Below are 19146 nucleotides of genomic sequence, written 5' to 3' on the forward strand. Positions count from 1 at the left end.
GTGTGTGTGTAAACAAAATAAATTCCAAAATTCGACTCACTGCTCAAATGCAGGAGTTTCTGTTATAACTCAATATGTGTGCTCCTGAAAATGCCCCTGCTATTCCAATCCTCACACATTAATTGTGGTGGAGACTAGGATAGGAAAGAAACCAAAAATATATAATTTATAACCAGAGCATTACCAAAAATCATAGGAATCCTATTAAAATACCAGCAGAGTTCAATCTCCACTGGCTTTCGTCCCTTGCATCACAGTCATTAAACTCTTTGCAGTGTTAAATATTGGGACTTATGTTTCACCCCTTAGATACAGGTTCATAAGAGGTCCTGTATTTACAATAAGACTGGGTTCATCAAAGTTTTGTGTTATTATTCTTCATAAAACATATATTTTATTTGATTTATGGCTAGGGTAAGAAAAGAATGGGGGTGAGTGCTAGTGGGCACACATTTTCTTTGTGAGGTGGTGAAGATATTCTGGAATTAGATCACAATAATGATTGATAACTGTGAATATACTAAAACCACTGAATTGCAGACTTAAAACGATGAAGTTTAAGGTATGCGAATTGTATCTCAATAAAGCTGTTTTTTTAATGATAGAAGTGAAAATACTCATATTAATGATAGCTAAAGTGATTCTAGTGCTGCCGTGGAAAAGAGGACTGGGGGTTAGGGAACCTCCCAGTATTAGGACAAGCTAAGACTATTATAATATTTCAGTCTTAAAGAAGATGATCTCTATGGAACCCCAAATGCAGATTTACCATGAAGTATATTAGGCTTTGATTTTAAAGCCCCTTTCTACCCCAGAACCTAGAAACTTAAATTTATAATTTAATTTTCTTTTTCTTAAAGAGCGCCCCAGAAATCAAAGAAAAAACTTTGGGCTCTGCAAAACCTGTACCTTTTTATATGTAAAACTCACAGGATCATGCAGGATAGAAAAAGGACAAACAAGTCTCACAGAACTCCGAATATTAGGAAAAATTTCTTTTTTTCTTTTTTTTTTTTTTTCATTCTTTTCGGTTGTTTATTGATAGCTTGAGTAAGGTGCTCCTTCACCGTTCTTTACAACATGGTGAACTGTAATCTTGTAGCTATGCTAAAGAGAAATAAATGCATGTTTTTAGGTCACAGATATTGCCAGATAAGCTATTCTTTTTTTTTTTTTTTATTTTACTTTAAGTTCTAGGGTACATGTGCATAACGTGCAGGTTTGTTACATATGTATACTTATGCCATGTTGGTGTGCTGCACCCATCAACTCAGGAAAAATTTCTTGTGGTGAGCTACATCCCTGAGAGTTTCGGTGAGGGGCCCACATTTCTGTTTTATGCTCTTTGATGTAGAGAAATATGAGATTATTTTCTCCATTTGGGGTCCCAGTGAACGAAACTCCATGTTCATTTACTTCTTTTTTATAAACAGTCTTTCTTGGCTGCTAAATTTGATGCAATTTAGAAGGATCATGGGCATAAATGCAATGATAAAAATGTTAGTTACCAAGTTAAAGTAATGTCCCAAATCCAGAATTTCTCGTAACACAGATCCTCAAGTCAAAAATCCAGGTCATGATTTAGTGTTACAACAAACAGCTGCCAGGCCAACAGGAAGATCAGTGTGGAGGGTGTAAACAGTGTGGGCAAGACATGCCATGGATGCAGCCTTTACTGACTGGGCTGTTCTGAAACCACAGTGCTGATAACACAAGGAAAGCCTCTCATCAGCACACTCTCCTCATAGAACTTACTCAGGTAGCAGAATTTCTAAGCAACCACAAGAGAAGGAAAAGTCAATGGAAGAGAGGATAAACGCCACAGTCCCTGGAGATGGAGTTTCTGCAGGTGAAACTCAGCAAGACAAACAATCTTGGTCTCAATTGTAAACACAAGGGAGTAGATTCAAGGTGATCATTATTCACGAACTGTTTTCCCTCAGAGTTTTTATTAACAGGTTATGAAGTATTTCAGCATAGACCAACTGAACTGTCACATAGCAAAGTTAATGTCACTTCTCAGGAATGTATGCCGTCTGAGGGAAAGAAGACACATCTGGACTGAGGACAGAAGCATTTCTAGAAAACAGAGCTTAGGTTCTGCTTTAGACTGTTCCTCCCCCAATTCTTCTGTGTGGTGTAATGTAAAATCTCCATGGCTTCTTGGCACCAAAGAATCAGAGCTGGAATTACTTGCAGGAAGGCTCCAGCATAGAACCCTGGAAAATAATGCCCCCTCCCAAAGTGACTCACACCCAGGCCCCACCTGCGGCCCCCGGGGTTTATGCTGGGCTCTCGCTGCAGTCCCTCCCACTGTGTCTCTCAGAACACAGTAGTACACGGCAGAGTCCGACAGCTGCACCGAGGGTTTCTCCAGATGGAAAGAACTGTCACTCTTGACATGACTGGCCTGAAAACCTCTGCTGTCCGTCTCCTGGTTTTCTGAACTTTTCAGGAGGAGCTCAGGCTCTTTGTTTAGATACTGGACATACCAGAACATAAAAGCTGAATAGCTGGTCTGATAAGTGCAGTTTAATGTCAGAGCTGCCCTCTCAGGGAGGGTAACTGGACCTTCTGTCTGGGTCACCGAGTCTCCATTGGTCCTTCCTAAAAAAAGGAAAGACTTTATTATACTGGCAATAGACAGTATGGTCTCCAGTTTGGAAGGGGTTAAAGGTCATCCTAAAGCTAAGGAATAGAACATCTCAGAAGTTCTGAGTAAACATTACTCACTGATTATCAACAAGATCACAAGTCCTGAGCAGGAAGCAGACAGCATGGCTCGCTGAGAAGCAATAGAAGGTTTTGTTGAGAGATACCCAAACCGAGAAGTATATTTCTTTATGTTGTTGATTCTTTGGCAGAATCTTCTACAAAACCTTGACTCACGTGTTAAGCAGGGCAAACTGCACTACAAATCAGGCCACAGGCGGAACAAAGAGATGTGTGCAGGAAGGAAAGATGAAATTTGTGTCAAACCACAAGCTGAAGGGACCAGCGCCCTCTTGCGGCTCCTCTCTGTCCCTGAAGCCTGTTCTGAGTCTCGGAATGTTGTTCATTTTCACCCTGGGGTGTGGCTTAACGGGCAGACATACAAGGAAAACGGTGTCCGAGGTGAAGGGTGGTGGGACTCAAGGAAGGAGCATCAAACACTCTGCTGACTTCACCGTGTGGGTGAGTCCTGTCAACTTCTTCAAGGCGCAGAGCAATATGACTCCCTTAAATCTCCCCAGTCCCAGCACCTAATGTGTTCACAAGTGGTAATTTAGTTTTAGGCGTTTTAGGATATCCTGAGAATATAGATAAAGAAAAAAAAAGTGAGATTTATTCTTGGTATATTTCCCACTGGTCCCCGAAACCAGGGGTGAGCACTTCTGCTTAGAATGTCCTTCCTTCTCCCCACTCCGCTTCACTTGGACGACTCCTGTTCATTCTTTGAAACCAGTGCATCACCTCCATGTGGAAACGTTCTCCCAACTCTCTAGCTAAGTTAGTGCTCTCCTTTTTTCCCACCATACTTTCTGTCCTTATCACATCATGTTAGAATCATTTCTGTCCTGTGTCTCAAGCCGCACTTGGTGCTCCTGAGATCAGAAGTTGAATCCTGTTACTATCAGCAGCCCTTTTCCTAGGCCCTTAACTCATAGGAAATGCTCAAAAAAAAAACCTTAAAAATTGATGAAAAAATGAATGAATGGCTGTGTCTGGTAGGCAAAATTATCTTTGATGAAGGACAGTCTGTGGAAAGATGTGTCTTAGGCCCCTGGCATGACTGACTTCATTTAGGAGTAGATCCAGGACCTGGTAGCAGGTGCATTCCATGTTCTTCAAAATCGAGTAAGGTGCGGGACTTCTTAAAAGGGGCCGCTCTCATACTCACGTTTTTTTAATATTATGGTGCTTTCATATACCCAACAATAAAATTTGGTATCAACTTTTTAGGCTCATAGGTTTTATACAATTACCAAATCAGACAAAAAAATGCAAACAAAATATAAAATCGATAAAATTCAAATTAAAACATTAGTGTGAGAAACGATTTTTCACTGAAACTAAAGGGTTAGTGTAGGCTTATTAAAAGAAAGCTATGGATGTGTATAGTTGAATAACTGACTTGATTAAAGTTATTTGGAGCTTGATGTACTATTGTCTGAGTTATTGTGATTAGTGATTACTAGGATTTTTTCTTCACTTTTCCTATTCAGAAATACACAAGTCAGTCACCATTATAGAATTTTATTATTTAATGAAGCACCCAAGAATTCAGCACTGAAAAAAATACGTTTTTTATTTACTGCTACTTTTGTGTCTATTGAATTGTATGTTGATATATACAAACAATCAATGTTTGCAATACATCCTCTTTCAATGGAAAGCTACAGGTTCTTGGGAGTTTGTGGCCCATCTGTAGTACGATGTGATATATCTGTAGTGCTATGTGCTATGTTCTATATCATAACCAAAATTTTCCAAAAACTTTTCACCATTTAAACAGCTGCAATGTCTTCATTTGTAGAGTATTATTATCCCACTTGCCCTTAATTTGGTAAAAATGACACAAATCAAAATCAAGAAGGCTATTCTATTAGCCATTTAGATGATTAGAAATATTCCTTTATTATGATGAGTTCATGTCCTTTGCAGGGACATGGATGAAGCTCAAAACTATCATTCTGAGCAAACTATCACAAGGACAGAAAACCAAACACCGCATGTTCTCACTCACAGGTGGGAATTGAACAATGAGAACACTTGGACACAGGGCAGGGAACATCACACACCAGGCCCTGTCATGGGGTGGAGGGCAGGGGGAGGGATAGCATTAGGAGAAATGCCTAATGTAAATGATGAGTTAATGGGTGCAGCAAACCAACATGGCACATGTATACCTATGCAACAAACCTGCACGTTGTGCACATGTACCCTAGAACTTAAAGTATAATAAAAAAATTTAGAAATAAATAAAAAAGAAATTTTCCTTTATTATTTTATTTTGTCCTAATCACACAGAAAACTGCAAATCTAAAAATTCTCACTTAATTTCTATACCTCAGGGATTGGTGAACTTTTCTCTATAAAAGGACAAATAGTATATATTTCAGACTTTGAAATCATACACTCTCTGTTGCAAGTACTAAACTCTGCTGTTAAAGCATAGAAGCCATCATAAGCAATGTGTAAATAGATGGGCAGGCTATTTTGCAATAAAACTTTACAAAAACAGGTGGCAGGTTGTTTTGAATGCTAGGCCGTAGTTTTCTGACTCCCATTATACACCAACAATTGGTTCATACAATTCCATCCTGGCTAACACGGTGAAACCCCGTCTCTACTAAAAAATACAAAAAACTAGCCGGGCGAGGTGGCGGGCGCCTGTAGTCCCAGCTACTCGGGAGGCTGAGGCAGGAGAATGGCGTCAACCCGGGAGGCGGAGTTTGCAGTGAGCTGAGATCTGGCCACTGCACTCCAGCCTGGGTGACAGAGCGAGACTCCTTCTCAAAAAAAAAAAAAAACAATTCCAAATATCCATGGACTATACAGTTTGAAAAACTCAGCCTTATTTTCTTGTGTGTTCTTTCACAACAACATTATTGTAACTCTTAGAGGAGGCTTAAAATAAAGTATATTATTTAAATATATTATATTAAATTAATAGGAAGAAAGAAGAGGAAAAATTGATTATCTTAGTGCTTAAGATACTTTGGTGTTATGGATTCAAGGCTGAGCTCACAGATAATGGTCCCTGCCCTTACAGAGCACATAGAGTAATAACAGAGACAATTATTAATCAGATAAAGAAATAAAAGGAGAAACTACACATTAAAAAAGGCAGAGGTCCACAATTCTAAGACAGCGTATTGAGCTTTCTTCTATTACTGACTTTTGAACAGATGTGCAAGAACAAGTAGGCATTTACTGGGTTCTACTCTCAAGGGAAGAGAAAAGAATTTTTTAAAAAGAGTAAGAATGTATCCTAAAATTGCTTTGAGGGGGTTATATAAGATGAACAAAGTGTGTTAAAGAAATGTAGATGGGACCAGTATTGAAGAAAAAGATAAATTAGGAGCTTATTGTGGAAAGATACTGGAGAGGTATTAAGAGTCTAAATTATGCAGGGTTTTATAAATCACAGGATGAAATTTTTTTTCTACTGTAAGAACCAGTGAGGACCCAGGTGGTTGACATGGTCAAAGTTGCACTCTGAAAAGGTCACCCTCACTGTGTACAAAGCACTATATTGAGAAGTGATGGGGTCTGTCAAGTTTGCTAGGGGCAGAGGAGCAAGGGATTAGGGAGGATTTTAAATTTGGGTATGGAGGTGAATTAGGTTAGAGAGGTTGTGATGTCTTCTGGAAAACTTGGTAGGCGGTACACTCAATAGAACTTGGAAATACATTGGATATGGTAATTCAAAAATAGCTATGAACCAAAAATATTATGAGTCCTAATATGTCCTAAACTGAGGGTCTGGCAGAAACTAATTGTCTGTAAAATGTCCATTATCACCTATTTTTTTTAACTAATAGAACCCGAATTTTGCTGTGAATAGAAACATACTTAGATAATAATCCTGATATCCTAGCCTCCCTTGCAGATGGGAGGAGGTGGGAACACGGAACAGCACTCTAGTAAATGAGCGTAAGGAGAAGCCATTGGGTGGAGCTTCCGGAAAAGACTGACTCAGCCAGCATGTACATGTGCCCTTGACTTTCTCCTTCTTTCAGTCTGGAAGGTGTATACAGTGGAAGGATCTCTATCAGTCTCTTGAAAGTATAAAAACAAGAGTGACACATTAAGAGTGAAAAACAGTAAGCTAGAAAGACCCTGGTTCCTTTGTAACATGATGAAGGTACTGCACCAGCCCTGATTATTACAGAGCTCCTTTGTGTGGAAAAAAAACCTCAATCTTGTTAAAAACATTATTGTTTGGATTTTGAAATGTGAACCTGAGCCAGTCTCTTACGTATATAGAAAATATTTCATTAAAAATTGACCGGCGCGGTGGCGCCAAGCCTGTAATCCCAGCACTTTGGAGGCCGAGACGGCGGATCACGAGGTCAGCAGATCGAAGACCATCCTGGCTACCACAGTGAAACCCCCGTCCTACTAAAAAATACAAAAAAAAAAAACCTAGCCCGGCGGGGTGGCGGGCGCCTGTAGTCCCAGCTACTCGGGAGGCTGAGGCAGGAGAATGGCGTAAACCCAGGAGGCGGAGCTTGCAGTGAGCCGAGATCTGGCCACTGCACTCCAGCCTGGGCGACAGAGCGAGACTCCGTCTAAAAAAAAAAAAAATTTGAAATTCATCACTTTATCGGAGGCTGATGGAGTAAGTCAGAATTGAGCTTAATAGTCCAGATTTTCAAAGATGCTCTATGCTCTAGTGATTCTGGTGCACCTAATAGTGATGGGTTAAGGTCTGACTTGTGGGAACCACTGTCCTATACAACCTTTCCCTGCCCTCCTCCACTTTTCTCACCAAAGCGTGCACCTAAATACAAATGCTCTAATTTTCTCCACAAACACATTTTCGGTACTATCTGAACTGTGTCAAGAAAACTATAGTCAGCATTTATTTCTCAGTAGGAGCAAGAATAAATAGCTGAAAACTGTTATGTATTTGATACTAAAACACTGCTTTCAAAACACAGCATTTTAGGACCTGGTAGTGGCAAACACCTGTCTCTCCTTTGGATGGGAAAAAGTTGTTACTTTCTTATAAATTCCCAATTTACCTAATAGAGACATTGAAGCTGGGGAATCATATGATTAATAAATGGTGAAATCAGATCCAGATATTTGTCACTGTCACTCCAAAGATTCAGATAATGGTCTGTCTTATTATGCAATGGTTTTACTCCTCAGCTCTAACATGAAAAGCTTGGTTGAGAGTCCTAGGACCCCTTCCGATTCTAATGCCTAATGAATCTACTGCTTCTTATACGATTAGAGGAATGTAAGAGCCACCTAATGCATCTCAAAGACCCACTGACATCTTGGGAGGGCTGCACAAAGGACAAATGAGACCTTCTAAAACTGAGCAGCCTTCCTCCTCTTCCTCCTCTTCCTCCTCTTCCTCCTCTTCCACAAGTGCCCAGTGACTGTTTCTTTTTTTCCTAATAAAATTAGGGATTAAGTAATATTTTGGGCTCATTGATCCAAATCCTTTATTTCAAGTGAGGAAATTGAAGGCTGCTACACTGACAATGTCCCTATGTAGCCAGGATTAGCAGAATTGAGCCTGGTATTTCCATTTCCTGTTCCAAATTTCATGCCCTTTCCCCTAGTCCCAGATGCTTTTTAAAAAATCATGAATTTGAAAGGGTTCCCCTTTTACTTTGCCAGCTGTTTGTAGATTCTTCTTCACGGAAAGACATAACCACCAGTTCTGCCCACTGTTAGGGCTTCTAAGAAGCTGCTTTGGCAGGGTTTGTGTAGAGGCTGCAGGTTCCTGGGGAACACTGTGCATCCGTAGCACAGAAGTAAGAAGCGGTGTCTGCTGCCCGGGACGCCGTGATCAACAAGGAACTGCTTTTCTTGGAAGTGTCAAGAGTGACTCTTAATCTTCCACTACTTTTCTCTCTTTCATTCGAACGTATTAAAATTAGCCGTACAAGGCTTCTGCCTGAATCTTGTCTATACCACTGTAAATTGTCTATACTAGTTTTGTAACTGCAGGTCATGGTGGCATTTTCACCCTCCTGGATGCTCAAGGCCTGAGGATCCTCTTCTCCTTGTTGACTGTTCACCCCTAGGCAGAAACACAGGTCCGGGACCAGGAGTCACTCACTGCATTTTCAAATTACATTTCCAAATTAATAAGAACACTTTACCCCTCAGTCCTGTGGGCTCTAAAGTTTGGTCTTGCCATTCCCCTCACCAAAAACCCCAACTCACTGGCCAGTTGAAGGCATAGAATCACCAACGACACTCCCAGGAGAGTTTCCATTCTTCTTCCTTATTCAAATCAGAGAAGACCTGAAATGGAGCCAGGCTCCTTAGTCACAGGTGAGCTCTCTTTACTGGATGAATCTCTAGTCCTTCTGTCCCCTAGTCTCAGGTTCCTACCTAGCCAGTCAGAGGCAAGCTCAGTCCTTTGCTTTCAACACAGATAGGCTGATTTAAAGCCAAGTTAGTCTGAGAAGAGGGAGGCACTGCCCTCTTGTGACGGCAACATCATCCTGCTGCTAGAATGTACTCTGGAAAGGCGATGCAAGTTCAGAGCGGACTCAGAAGAAATTATAAAGCTATTCCAGTCTCTGCCTTTATTGAATTCTAGTTCTAACTTAGAATAGGAACAGATGCATTTCAATTCAGGTAAGAACTCAACTACGAAAGTTGGTGCTCAATATTTGCAGACTACCTGTGAGAAGCACTGTTAAATTCCCTGTAGTTACTATGACCTCTGATCATGTACCTATGAGCTTCCTTTAAAAAATTTTCCCTGGAATGAGATTATATACAAGTCAGGGTTTTTATTGATGGACAACAGAAATGGACTCTGCCTGAATTAAGCAGAAAAGGAATAAATTAATGAATACTGGATTTGCCTCAGAATCTCCAATAGGGTCAGAGAATTGAACTCAAAAGCTATAAAGTCAGCAGCAGTACAGAAAATCACCCTGGAGAACCACTCCTCTGAATATCCCACTGGATCCTCTCCTGAGCTCCAGATACTGCATGTAGTTTATTCAAGACTGTTCATGCAGGACAATGTATGTAGCTACAATTCCACTGCCTTGTAGCTCTGTAAACTCTCATGTCCATCTTGTAATTACCACCACTCTCAAAAAGCAAATTCTTACTTTTCCTTTTTTTTTTTTTTTTTTTTTTTTTTTGCACAAGTAATTCCTGAGTGAAAGTTAGGGAACAGTTCATCTAACTGTTGGAGCCCAAGCCATGTGACCACATCAAGCCATGTGCCCACATCAAGCCTATCCAGAAGACAGGTTATGAGTGTACTGTATTAGTTTACCAGGGCTCCCATAACAAAGTATCACAGACTGCATGGCTTAAACCACAAACATTTATTTTCTCATGATTTTAGGGACTACAAGTTCAAGGTCAAAGTGCTGGCAGGTTTAGTTTCTTTTGAGGTCTTTCTCCATGACTCATAGATGGCTGTCTTCTTGTTGTGTCTTCACATGGTCATCCCTTTGCCTGTGCTGTCTGTCCTAATCTCTTCTTAAGGATGCCAGTCTTATTGAATTAGGGGTTACCCTCAGGACCACCTTTTAACTTTACCTCTAAAAGTTCTGTCTCCAAATACAGTCACGTTCTGAGGTGCTGGGGGTTAGGGCATCTACATACACATTTTGTGGAAACACAATTCAGCCCACGACAATGAACACCTACAAGTTTTAGTTTCTATGGCAGGAGGCAGGCAGGTCCAGGAAGAGAGGAAGTTTTGTAGTCAGGCCATCCAAGTCAGGTTTACATCTATCAATTCAGTAGCTGTTTCTGTCTTCTGTGCCTACATTCTCTTGGCTATACAACATGGGTCATGAGTAAATAATAATACTACTTTTCAGAGCTGTTGAAGGTTAATGATGAGATCATAAAATGTCATTTAGCACAGTGCCTGACATTCATTAGTGACTAAAAAATTATTATTGTTATAAGAAAATGGGTCCTGATGCAGAGCAGTGAAAAAGAATAGCAAGAATCTTCTAGAGTATTTTATAAATGTTCTCAAAAATTGATTTTAAGATGTTTTGTGTGTAAAATAGAGGGAAAGATGGGAAAGAGAAGAGAGGAAAACAGAGAAAGGAAAAAAGAAATGAAGAGAAGAAGAGATTGCTGGCTGGAGCAATATGTAGATTGGAGAGTTCCAGGAGATAAGTCTAGAAGAACGGTCTGGGTGAGATGACTGCCAAAATAAATCTGTATGTATTTCTGTGCGAAATGAAGACATATGAAAGCTTTTTGAGCAATGAACCAGTGTTATTTAACAAACTGAGATTTTAATGTGTCTGCTCTCTTCCAGATAATTTTGAAAAAGTCTGTGAGGAAATTTAGAATACTAGTTAAAAGATGTACCCTGGTTCTAAAAAATTAAATGATGTGTCTAATGTCTCACAATGAGAAGGTCAAAAATATAGTACTTTTAATATTTGTATGTATTTAGCTGTATCTGCAAAAAGTAACCAGAAATATTGCTGGCCTCTTGAGAAAACTGTGAGACAGAGGTGAAACTGTGAGACAGAGGTGAAACTGTGAGACAGAGGTGAAACTGTGAGACAGAGGTGAAACTGTGAGGTAGAATAAAACTATTTTTACAATAGTGCTGATACTATTTGAGTCTTTCACTGTGTTGACATTTATACTGATGGAGCAAATGCAGTTGCTGGCATTTTAACACAAGTAAAATAAATGAACCCAAAATGTTCTAGTAGTCATTGTATGTAATTATTACCACCACACTAGCAAAAGATTTTACTCAAGAATGTCCTAGATGTAGAAGCAAAATTTTTTAAATTAACCCTTGAGACTACAGGTTTTTAATATTCTGTGTGATGACATAGCACGTATGCATAAAGCTCATCTGGGGTGTACTAACACAGTGGTGTCTTGAGAGTGGAAGGCACTGGAGCATTGTTTGAGTTGTGAGCTAAACTAGCTGTTTTTCATAGAACTTTTTTTTTTTAATTGAAGGCATGAGTGACAGAACAGCAGATTTGGGTAGTTGGAAGATATGTTCTTGAAAATGATAAAGTGTCTAGTGGTTGTTGCCAATGATAATATTTGAGCTTCCAAGTGAAAATTAGAATTTTGGAAAATTTGCATCCACTACCATCGGCTTCACGGCTTCCCAATTCTTAGTGGTTTTGCTGATAAGATTGGCGGTGATAGGAAAGAAAGCAATTTTTGAACTATAGTCCTGTAGTTGTTTTGAAATTATTATAAATCCATGGGAAGTTGCCAAAATAGTTTATAGAACCCTGTGTACTCTTCACATAGCCTCTTTCAGTGGTGATATCTTATATAACTGAAATGCAGTATAAATACCAGGAAATTGACGTTGTTCAAATACCACTAACTAGACTACAGATATTACTCAATTTTCACCATTTTCCTGCTTTTCTCTGTGTGTGTGCATGCATACATATGTGTGGTTCTTGATTTTATCTCATATAACCACCAACATAATAAAGATCAGACTGTTCCATCAACACAGAATTCTCTCATCCTAACCCTCTATATGCACAAACACCCTCCCATCCCCAATCTCTGTCCCCTAGCAACCATCTCTTAGAGTTCTGTTATTTTGAGAATGTTATATATATGGAATTAAACTGTATGCAACCTTTGGGAATTGTCCCGTACAGGTTGTTCCATGTATCAACAGTTTGTTCCTTTTTTGTCATATTATTTCATGGTATGAACTACTATAGTTTATTTAACCATTTACCCCATGAAAAATCGCTAGGTTGATTCCAGTTTTTGGCAATTATGAATAAAGTTACTATGAATGTTGTATAAGACTTTATGTGAATGTTACTGGGATAGATGTCCAATTCACAATGGCGTGGTCATATTTAGTTTATGTTTTAATATTCTGTGTGATGACATAGCACGTATGCATAAAGTTCATCTGGGGTTTAGTGCATGTTTAGTTTCATAAAAAACTGCCAAATTATTTTCCAGAATGGCTGTACTATTTTACAATCCCACCAGCATTGTATAAAACGGTCCATTTCTCTACATACTCACCAACATTTAGTATATTATTATTTTGTATTTTAGCTGTTCTAATAGGTTTCTAGTGATATCTCATTGTAATTTTTATTTTCATTTTGCTAGTGAAGAATGATATTGAATATCTTTTATTTGTTTATTTTCACCCATATTTTACTTTGGTGAAATATCTGTTCTATTTCTAATCGGATTATTTACATATCTCTTTTTTACACTGAGATTTGAGCGCTTTTTATTTATTCTAGATATAAGACTTCTGTCTGATGTGTGATTTATAAACATTTTCTCTCTGTCTATAGGTTGCCTTTTATTCTATTAACATGGTCTTTCTACAATGCCAAAGATTTCAATTTTATTTAAGGCCAATTTAACATTTTTCTCTTTTATAGATTGCACTTTTTGGGTGCATGTCCAAGAACTCACTATCTAGCTCTAGTTCTCAGATATTTTCTCTAGTTCATGATACACGAGTTTAGGATTGGTAGAATGATGTGCTGAAGGTCTTGAGGTGAGTTTTATTGATAAAACTATTGTCTTCACGAGCAAGCTATTTTTCCAATTAAGGAAACTCTTATCCTGATTAGGCATCTGTTTGCCCAGATGAACGTACTGTTTGCCTATATTAATTGATTTGACCCGGTTCCCTGAAGAAACCAGTGAAATCACATTAGTGGAGGTTGACTCACATGCTCACAGGAGAGGATTGCTAATTTTTATATTTGTTTAAATGAATTTATTTAATATTCCTTTACTGTGTACATATTGTGTGCTCCATACTGTGTTAGAAGGTTAGGTAAAAGCCAGAGAGAACATAATGGCTCTTCTCTGGAACATTCAGCTCAATAGGAAGAGGAGATAAGATAAAGTTTTAATATACTGTGATGGTTACCAGAACATACTGCAGAGTTGTCAGGAAGGGGGCGAGTAGCTCCAGAAGCCATAACATGCTTAAAATATAAGAAGCTCTTGAGCTGGAAGTTGAAGATCAACGCCTTTAATGATAAACTCCACAAAAATTCAAGGACTTGTCACTTCAGCGAAGTTTCCAGGGGTTCAACAGTCCAGAGAATATTGAGACATCTCTTCCAAGGTGAAAGACATGTTGCTGCACCCCACACCACCTACCACAGAAAAAGAGGCACACATTTGACTGACTATTTTACATTTGGAGGCAATCTATGCCACATGGGGGTATGCTATTTTGGCCTATTTACAGAGTCATCTGTAAAGCTGCCAGTTTTCAGAGGAAACCAGAGCAACAGGAGACTCTACAATTTTAGGCTTCAGTACAATCTGTTTCATCGCATTGGTCTTTTGATTCAGCAGATCCAGCAATGATATTCAAAGTTTCCATGGCAAGTAAGAATGCTCTATAGAGACTCTGGGAAACACCAATAGGAGAATCACAGCATAGTCTTCTAGTAGTTGGGAGAATACGTTCCGTTTTCTACAGATAACAAGGTAACTATTGCCAGTTTACCTTGGTAAAGTCTGAATGTCTCATTTAGGAAAAATGGATGACTAAGAACCAACTGCTGTCTGACCTAATCAGCCATAATGTTGGGCATGCCCAGAAGCAATCATCAAGTGGAAATTGTACATAAGAGACCACATTGAGGCAGATCCATAAGGTGCAAGTTAGCTGCATGAGCAGGTGGCTCAGATTCCTTTGATGCCAACTTCTCTTATATTGTCTCTTTTTCTGTAATCCATGCCTGTATCCTCCTGGGGAGTTCCTTACTCCTTCAAGTGGCACATTTTGGTTATCCACATTATCTGGTAAAAGATGGCCAGAGGCGCTCATCTACACTGATTCATGATTTCACTGTCATTTCACTGTTGTGTCATTTCACTGTTGTTTGGAAGTTGAAATGTGCATATAGGAATGCATATGAACCAGGTGCAGTGGCTCACACCTGTAATCCCAGGCATGATTCATGGGAAGTTGTTAAAGGTTTGGCCAGATGGCAAAAGACGTAGAAGGAATAGGCTTGAAAGACGATGGCAAGGAAATCTAGGAAAGAAGTATCTTGATGGACCTCTCAGAATGAACAAAGACTGTCAAGATAATTTTGCTCAATGTGAATACTGACCAAGAGAAAACAAATGCAGTAGAAACTATTGTAATGGACAAAATGATGCCTTCTATGGATGTGTCAACACTTTTCCCAGCCATCCCAGTGCTTGCTCAATGGTCACATGAAAAGAGTGGCCCTGCTGGCAGGAATGGATGCTATGCATGAGCTCAAAAGCATGGATTTCCCCTTATTAAAGCTAACTTAGCTAATGCTACTGCTGAGCGCCTAATCTGTAAATCACAGAGACTAATACTGAGCTCCTCATTTGGTGTCATGCCCCAGGGGACCAACCAGACACCTGTTGATTGCTCTTCTATCACAGAGATGACTGAGATATGTCCTTACTAGAACAGACACATATACTTGCCTATGAATTTGTCTTGTCTTCCTTGTATGCAATGCTTCTGCTGGCTTCCTCTTCATAAACTTACAGAATGCCTAATTCACCATCAAAATAATCCTCACAGCATTTACTCCAATGAAGGAACTATTTTTACTGCAAAGTAGTACATCTGTGGACACATGCCTATGGAATCATATAGACTTATCACATATCTTACAATGCACAAGTGTTTGTTGAAATGTGGAATGGCTTGTTGATTGAGCTATGGCACCAGTTTGAAGACACCCTGAAAAGATCAGGTTCTGTCTTACAAGATGCAGTATCTGCTTTACATCAAAAACCATTATATGGTATTGCCCCCCCCCCCCCACCCGCCATAGCCAGAATAAATGGGTCCAGACATCAAGGAAGTGGTCCTGAGAATGGATTGTCTCACTCTTATTACCAGTAGCCCACTATAGTAATTTTTGCTTCCTGTCTTTATGACTTTGAGCTTCGTTGGTTTGAAGGTCTTATTCTCTAAATGGAAGAATATGTCTACCAGGAGACCCAAAAAAATGGTTCAATTGCATTGAAAGATGACACTGCTATGTGGCCATTTTAGCTGACGTATGCCTCTGAACCAACAAGTAGGAAAAGAAATTACTGGCTGGAGTGATTGATACCGATTACTAAGGAGAATTGAGATGTTGCTATACAACACGTATAGAGAGAGCTACATCTGAAACCCAGGGGATTTTTTAAGGAGCCTAATGGCACTTTCATGCCCAATAGTAAAAGTTAAGGGAAACCTACAGCAACAAATTAAAAGCCATGACTATTGAGAACTCAGACTCTTTGAGAACGAAGATTTTTGTCATTCCACCAGGTAAGCAACCCCAATCCACCGATGATGTGGCTGAGGGCAGAAGAATATATAATAGGTAACAAGAGAAGGAAGCTGTCTATGTCAATTGAAGCCCAGGACCAAGTCTGAAATCAAGGAATGTAGTAGCTTTATGCATTTTCTCTTTGCTCATTATACGTAGGTGTTTCTTTGTATGTGCTGCCATTTTATTCTCTCTCTTTCTTATCATAATTATTTTATATGTAAATTACTGGAGATTAACTTTATAATTTAGTCTGTATATAACAGCATATTCAGTAGAACTTCCTCTGAACTTAAGATATGGCTGATATAGTCAGAATTTCATACAGCAGTTTTTGGGACTATGGATCATCTCATTTGGGAAAAGTAATGAAAACTTCACTTGTTCAAGGACAGCTTTAGCTTGTTAGGTAGAAACATAGTGTCATTTCACTGTTGTCTGGAAGTTGAAATGTGCATATAGGAATGCATACAGGCCAGGTGCAGTGACTCATGCCTGTAATCCCAGCACTTTGGGAGGCCGAAGTGGGTGGATCACCTGAGGTCAGGAGTTCAAGGCCAGCCTGGCCAAAATGGTGAAACTCCACCTCCACTAAAAATACAAAAATTAGCCGGGCATGGTGGCAGGCACTTGTAGTCCTAGCTACTCAAGAGGCTGAGGCAGAAGAATCACTTGAACCTGGGAGGCAGAGATTGCAGTGAGCAGAGATTGCGTCACTGGACTCCAGTCTGGACGACAGAACAAGACTCCATCTCAAAAAAAGAAAGAAAGAAAAAAAGAATGCATATGAAAGATCAGTAGCCCGAGGGACAGGGTGTGACAGTTATCAATGTATTACCTCTCAGCTCCAAATCCACCCTCATTACCCTATTTGTGAACTGGATCTGGACCCTCTAAATATTTGATATTAAGCTTTGTCAGTAGAGGGGGCTGGAAGGACCCTGCAGAAGGATGACGCTTCTCTTCCTGGTTCTGGTATGTTTTCCACACTTCTTGTCCACTATGCTTGGTTGGCCTGTGGGACACCAGCGGCAAGCCTGACAGGTGGTTTCTTGGCAAGTTTCACAGCTACCACAAGCAAGTTCAGCAGCACTCCTTTGCGGGCTTCCCATGAATTGTGTTGTAATCCTGGTAGGTATTTCTCTGCTTGTCAGTATTATTTTTCTCTGGCACCTCAGCAAACTTCTCCACCATCCAGCAGGCTCCAGCTACATATTCCCAATGAGATCTGAATTTTAGCCTTGGCAGGGAGGTTCATGCTTATGCCAATCTGTTCCTTTCCTGGGATTCTACCTTAGTCCTAGAGATGGCAACTTCTGCTTACATGTGCATTCCTATATTCTTTAGAGTTTTTTTTTAACCTATTAGTAGTTAATTACTTATTATTATTTAATACATCTTTATATTAAACTTCATTGGATTTCTTTTTTCCTGGCTGGACCCTAACTGAGATAGGAAAAGTCTATGAAACTCATGGAAAGAAAGGTAATAGATACAGAAAGATGAACAACCACAAGCCGTGAAACAGCAGAGCACTTTAAGGAACTGTGCTCAGGTATGTGGTGACAACCACATGTGGGGATCATGTAGGGCAGCAGAGGAGTTGGAGAGGTAGGACTGTGCCATGGAAGCCTGGACAGTACCTCTGAACCAAGAAAAGAATACTTTTTATGCCATGCAATATAGTTTTTATTTCAAAAGTATGTTCCCTGTACTACTAGACAAAATAAATACATTTACTATTTTTAAAATTAATTTAAGCAGAGTAAATAATGAGAAGTTTTTGGACAAAATTGTGAGGTTAATCTATAACTAACTGACTACTGATGATATAATATGTAGGAGACAAACTCAATATTAATTTCTGGAGAAAGAATGCCCCGCTGTGGCCATACAGAGAGTTTACAAAGAAATATTTCCTGTAGCTAAAGGGTTTGTGTTCTGCTTCCTTGCAAAACCAGCTACTGTGCCACTTAGAGCACAGTAATACATGGCTGAGTCTTCCTCTTGAGCGAATAGTTTCTTCAGATGGAAAGATGTCTCACTTTTGTTAAGGTCAGCAGTGAAGCCTTTGATGCTCTCTCTAGAGATGTGTCTCAAGAGTAACTGGAGGCGTTGTTTGGGGTACTGGACATACCAGAAGAGATTAGGACTCCCGGAATATGAATAGTTGCACTTCAGCTCCACTGGGGCTCCTTTAAAGACAGAGAGGAGCTTCTCGGGCTGAGTCACACTCTGAGCTCTTGCTCCTCCTATAACACCAATTCTGGATCAGGAAGAGCCTTACAGACTGGGGATAATATTCATTAAAGTTACTGTATATCAGAATACCATAGAAAAATAGAACAAAAAGAGGCTTTACTCACTGAGTATAAACATTATCACAAGCACTGAGACGAGGGTGGGCTTCATGTCTGAGCGGTGAAGAAACAGGAAGCTATTTTCTGGAGGTCTTTTCTGGAAACAATTCAGCCACATAGACACTCTGATAGAGAGGTGGATGAGTTTGCCCAGCATGTGAAGCAAAAGCTGTTCTTCAAAAGATCAGGTTGTTTTGGCTATCAAATTCAATTTGTGTAATATCTCCCTCTAGAGGCCAAATACAATACTGCAGCTAACTCAGGCTTCAGGAAACCTTCAAATTCAGAGGAGAATTTCCTCCTCAGTTAGTAAGACAAAGTGTGATGCTATACTAATTGAAATAGAATGTTATTTTAAAAATCCACATATAGGGCTTAATGAAGTAGAATATAAAGTTCAAATATACAAATACATATGGAAATTTAGTTAAAAATGGGGAAAATGTGTAATCCTAACAATCATTTAGAAGGTAACAGATAAGCTAGGATGCCTACCTTAATACCTGTCATAAAATAAAGTTCAAAAGACATAACATTTAATATTTTAAGTAAAATAAAAAACTTTTAAAATAAATTTAGAATGGTCATTGATTTTCTAAGCATGACAGTCAAAAAGCATAAGAAAAAATATAGATAGATTACACTTCATAGAAATTTAAATTTCTGTACAGGTATTTTAGTGAAATGTTTAAACACTGTCAGATCAAGTTATTTTATTTTCCATCCACCATCATTGATTCTGACCTTCCCCACACAGGAAATGGCCCTTTGGGATTTTAGTTCTATACGCTTTAAAAAAA

General features: G+C 39.3%; 3 gene segments (V, D, J or C); all 3 read right to left on the reverse strand.

Annotated features, from left to right (window-relative positions):
• Positions 1–1035: 1035 nt before the first annotated feature.
• On the reverse strand, positions 1036–2902 carry LOC108516102 (T-cell receptor alpha chain V region RL-5-like). The segment is given in 3 exon segments: positions 1036–1107; positions 2267–2607; positions 2734–2902. Coding segments are annotated over 3 exon segments (459 nt in total).
• A 5503-nt stretch (positions 2903–8405) lies between these two features.
• On the reverse strand, positions 8406–9114 carry LOC108516103 (Ig kappa chain V-VI region NQ6-8.3.1-like). The segment is given in 2 exon segments: positions 8406–8749; positions 8896–9114. Coding segments are annotated over 2 exon segments (396 nt in total).
• An 8774-nt stretch (positions 9115–17888) lies between these two features.
• LOC108516104 (T-cell receptor alpha chain V region PHDS58-like) lies at positions 17889–18619 on the reverse strand. The segment is given in 2 exon segments: positions 17889–18238; positions 18353–18619. Coding segments are annotated over 2 exon segments (501 nt in total).
• Positions 18620–19146: the final 527 nt, after the last annotated feature.

This window comes from Rhinopithecus bieti, unplaced genomic scaffold (genome assembly GCF_001698545.2).
Source record: "Rhinopithecus bieti isolate Rb0 unplaced genomic scaffold, ASM169854v2 scaffold_34943, whole genome shotgun sequence".
NCBI lineage: Eukaryota > Metazoa > Chordata > Mammalia > Primates > Cercopithecidae > Rhinopithecus > Rhinopithecus bieti.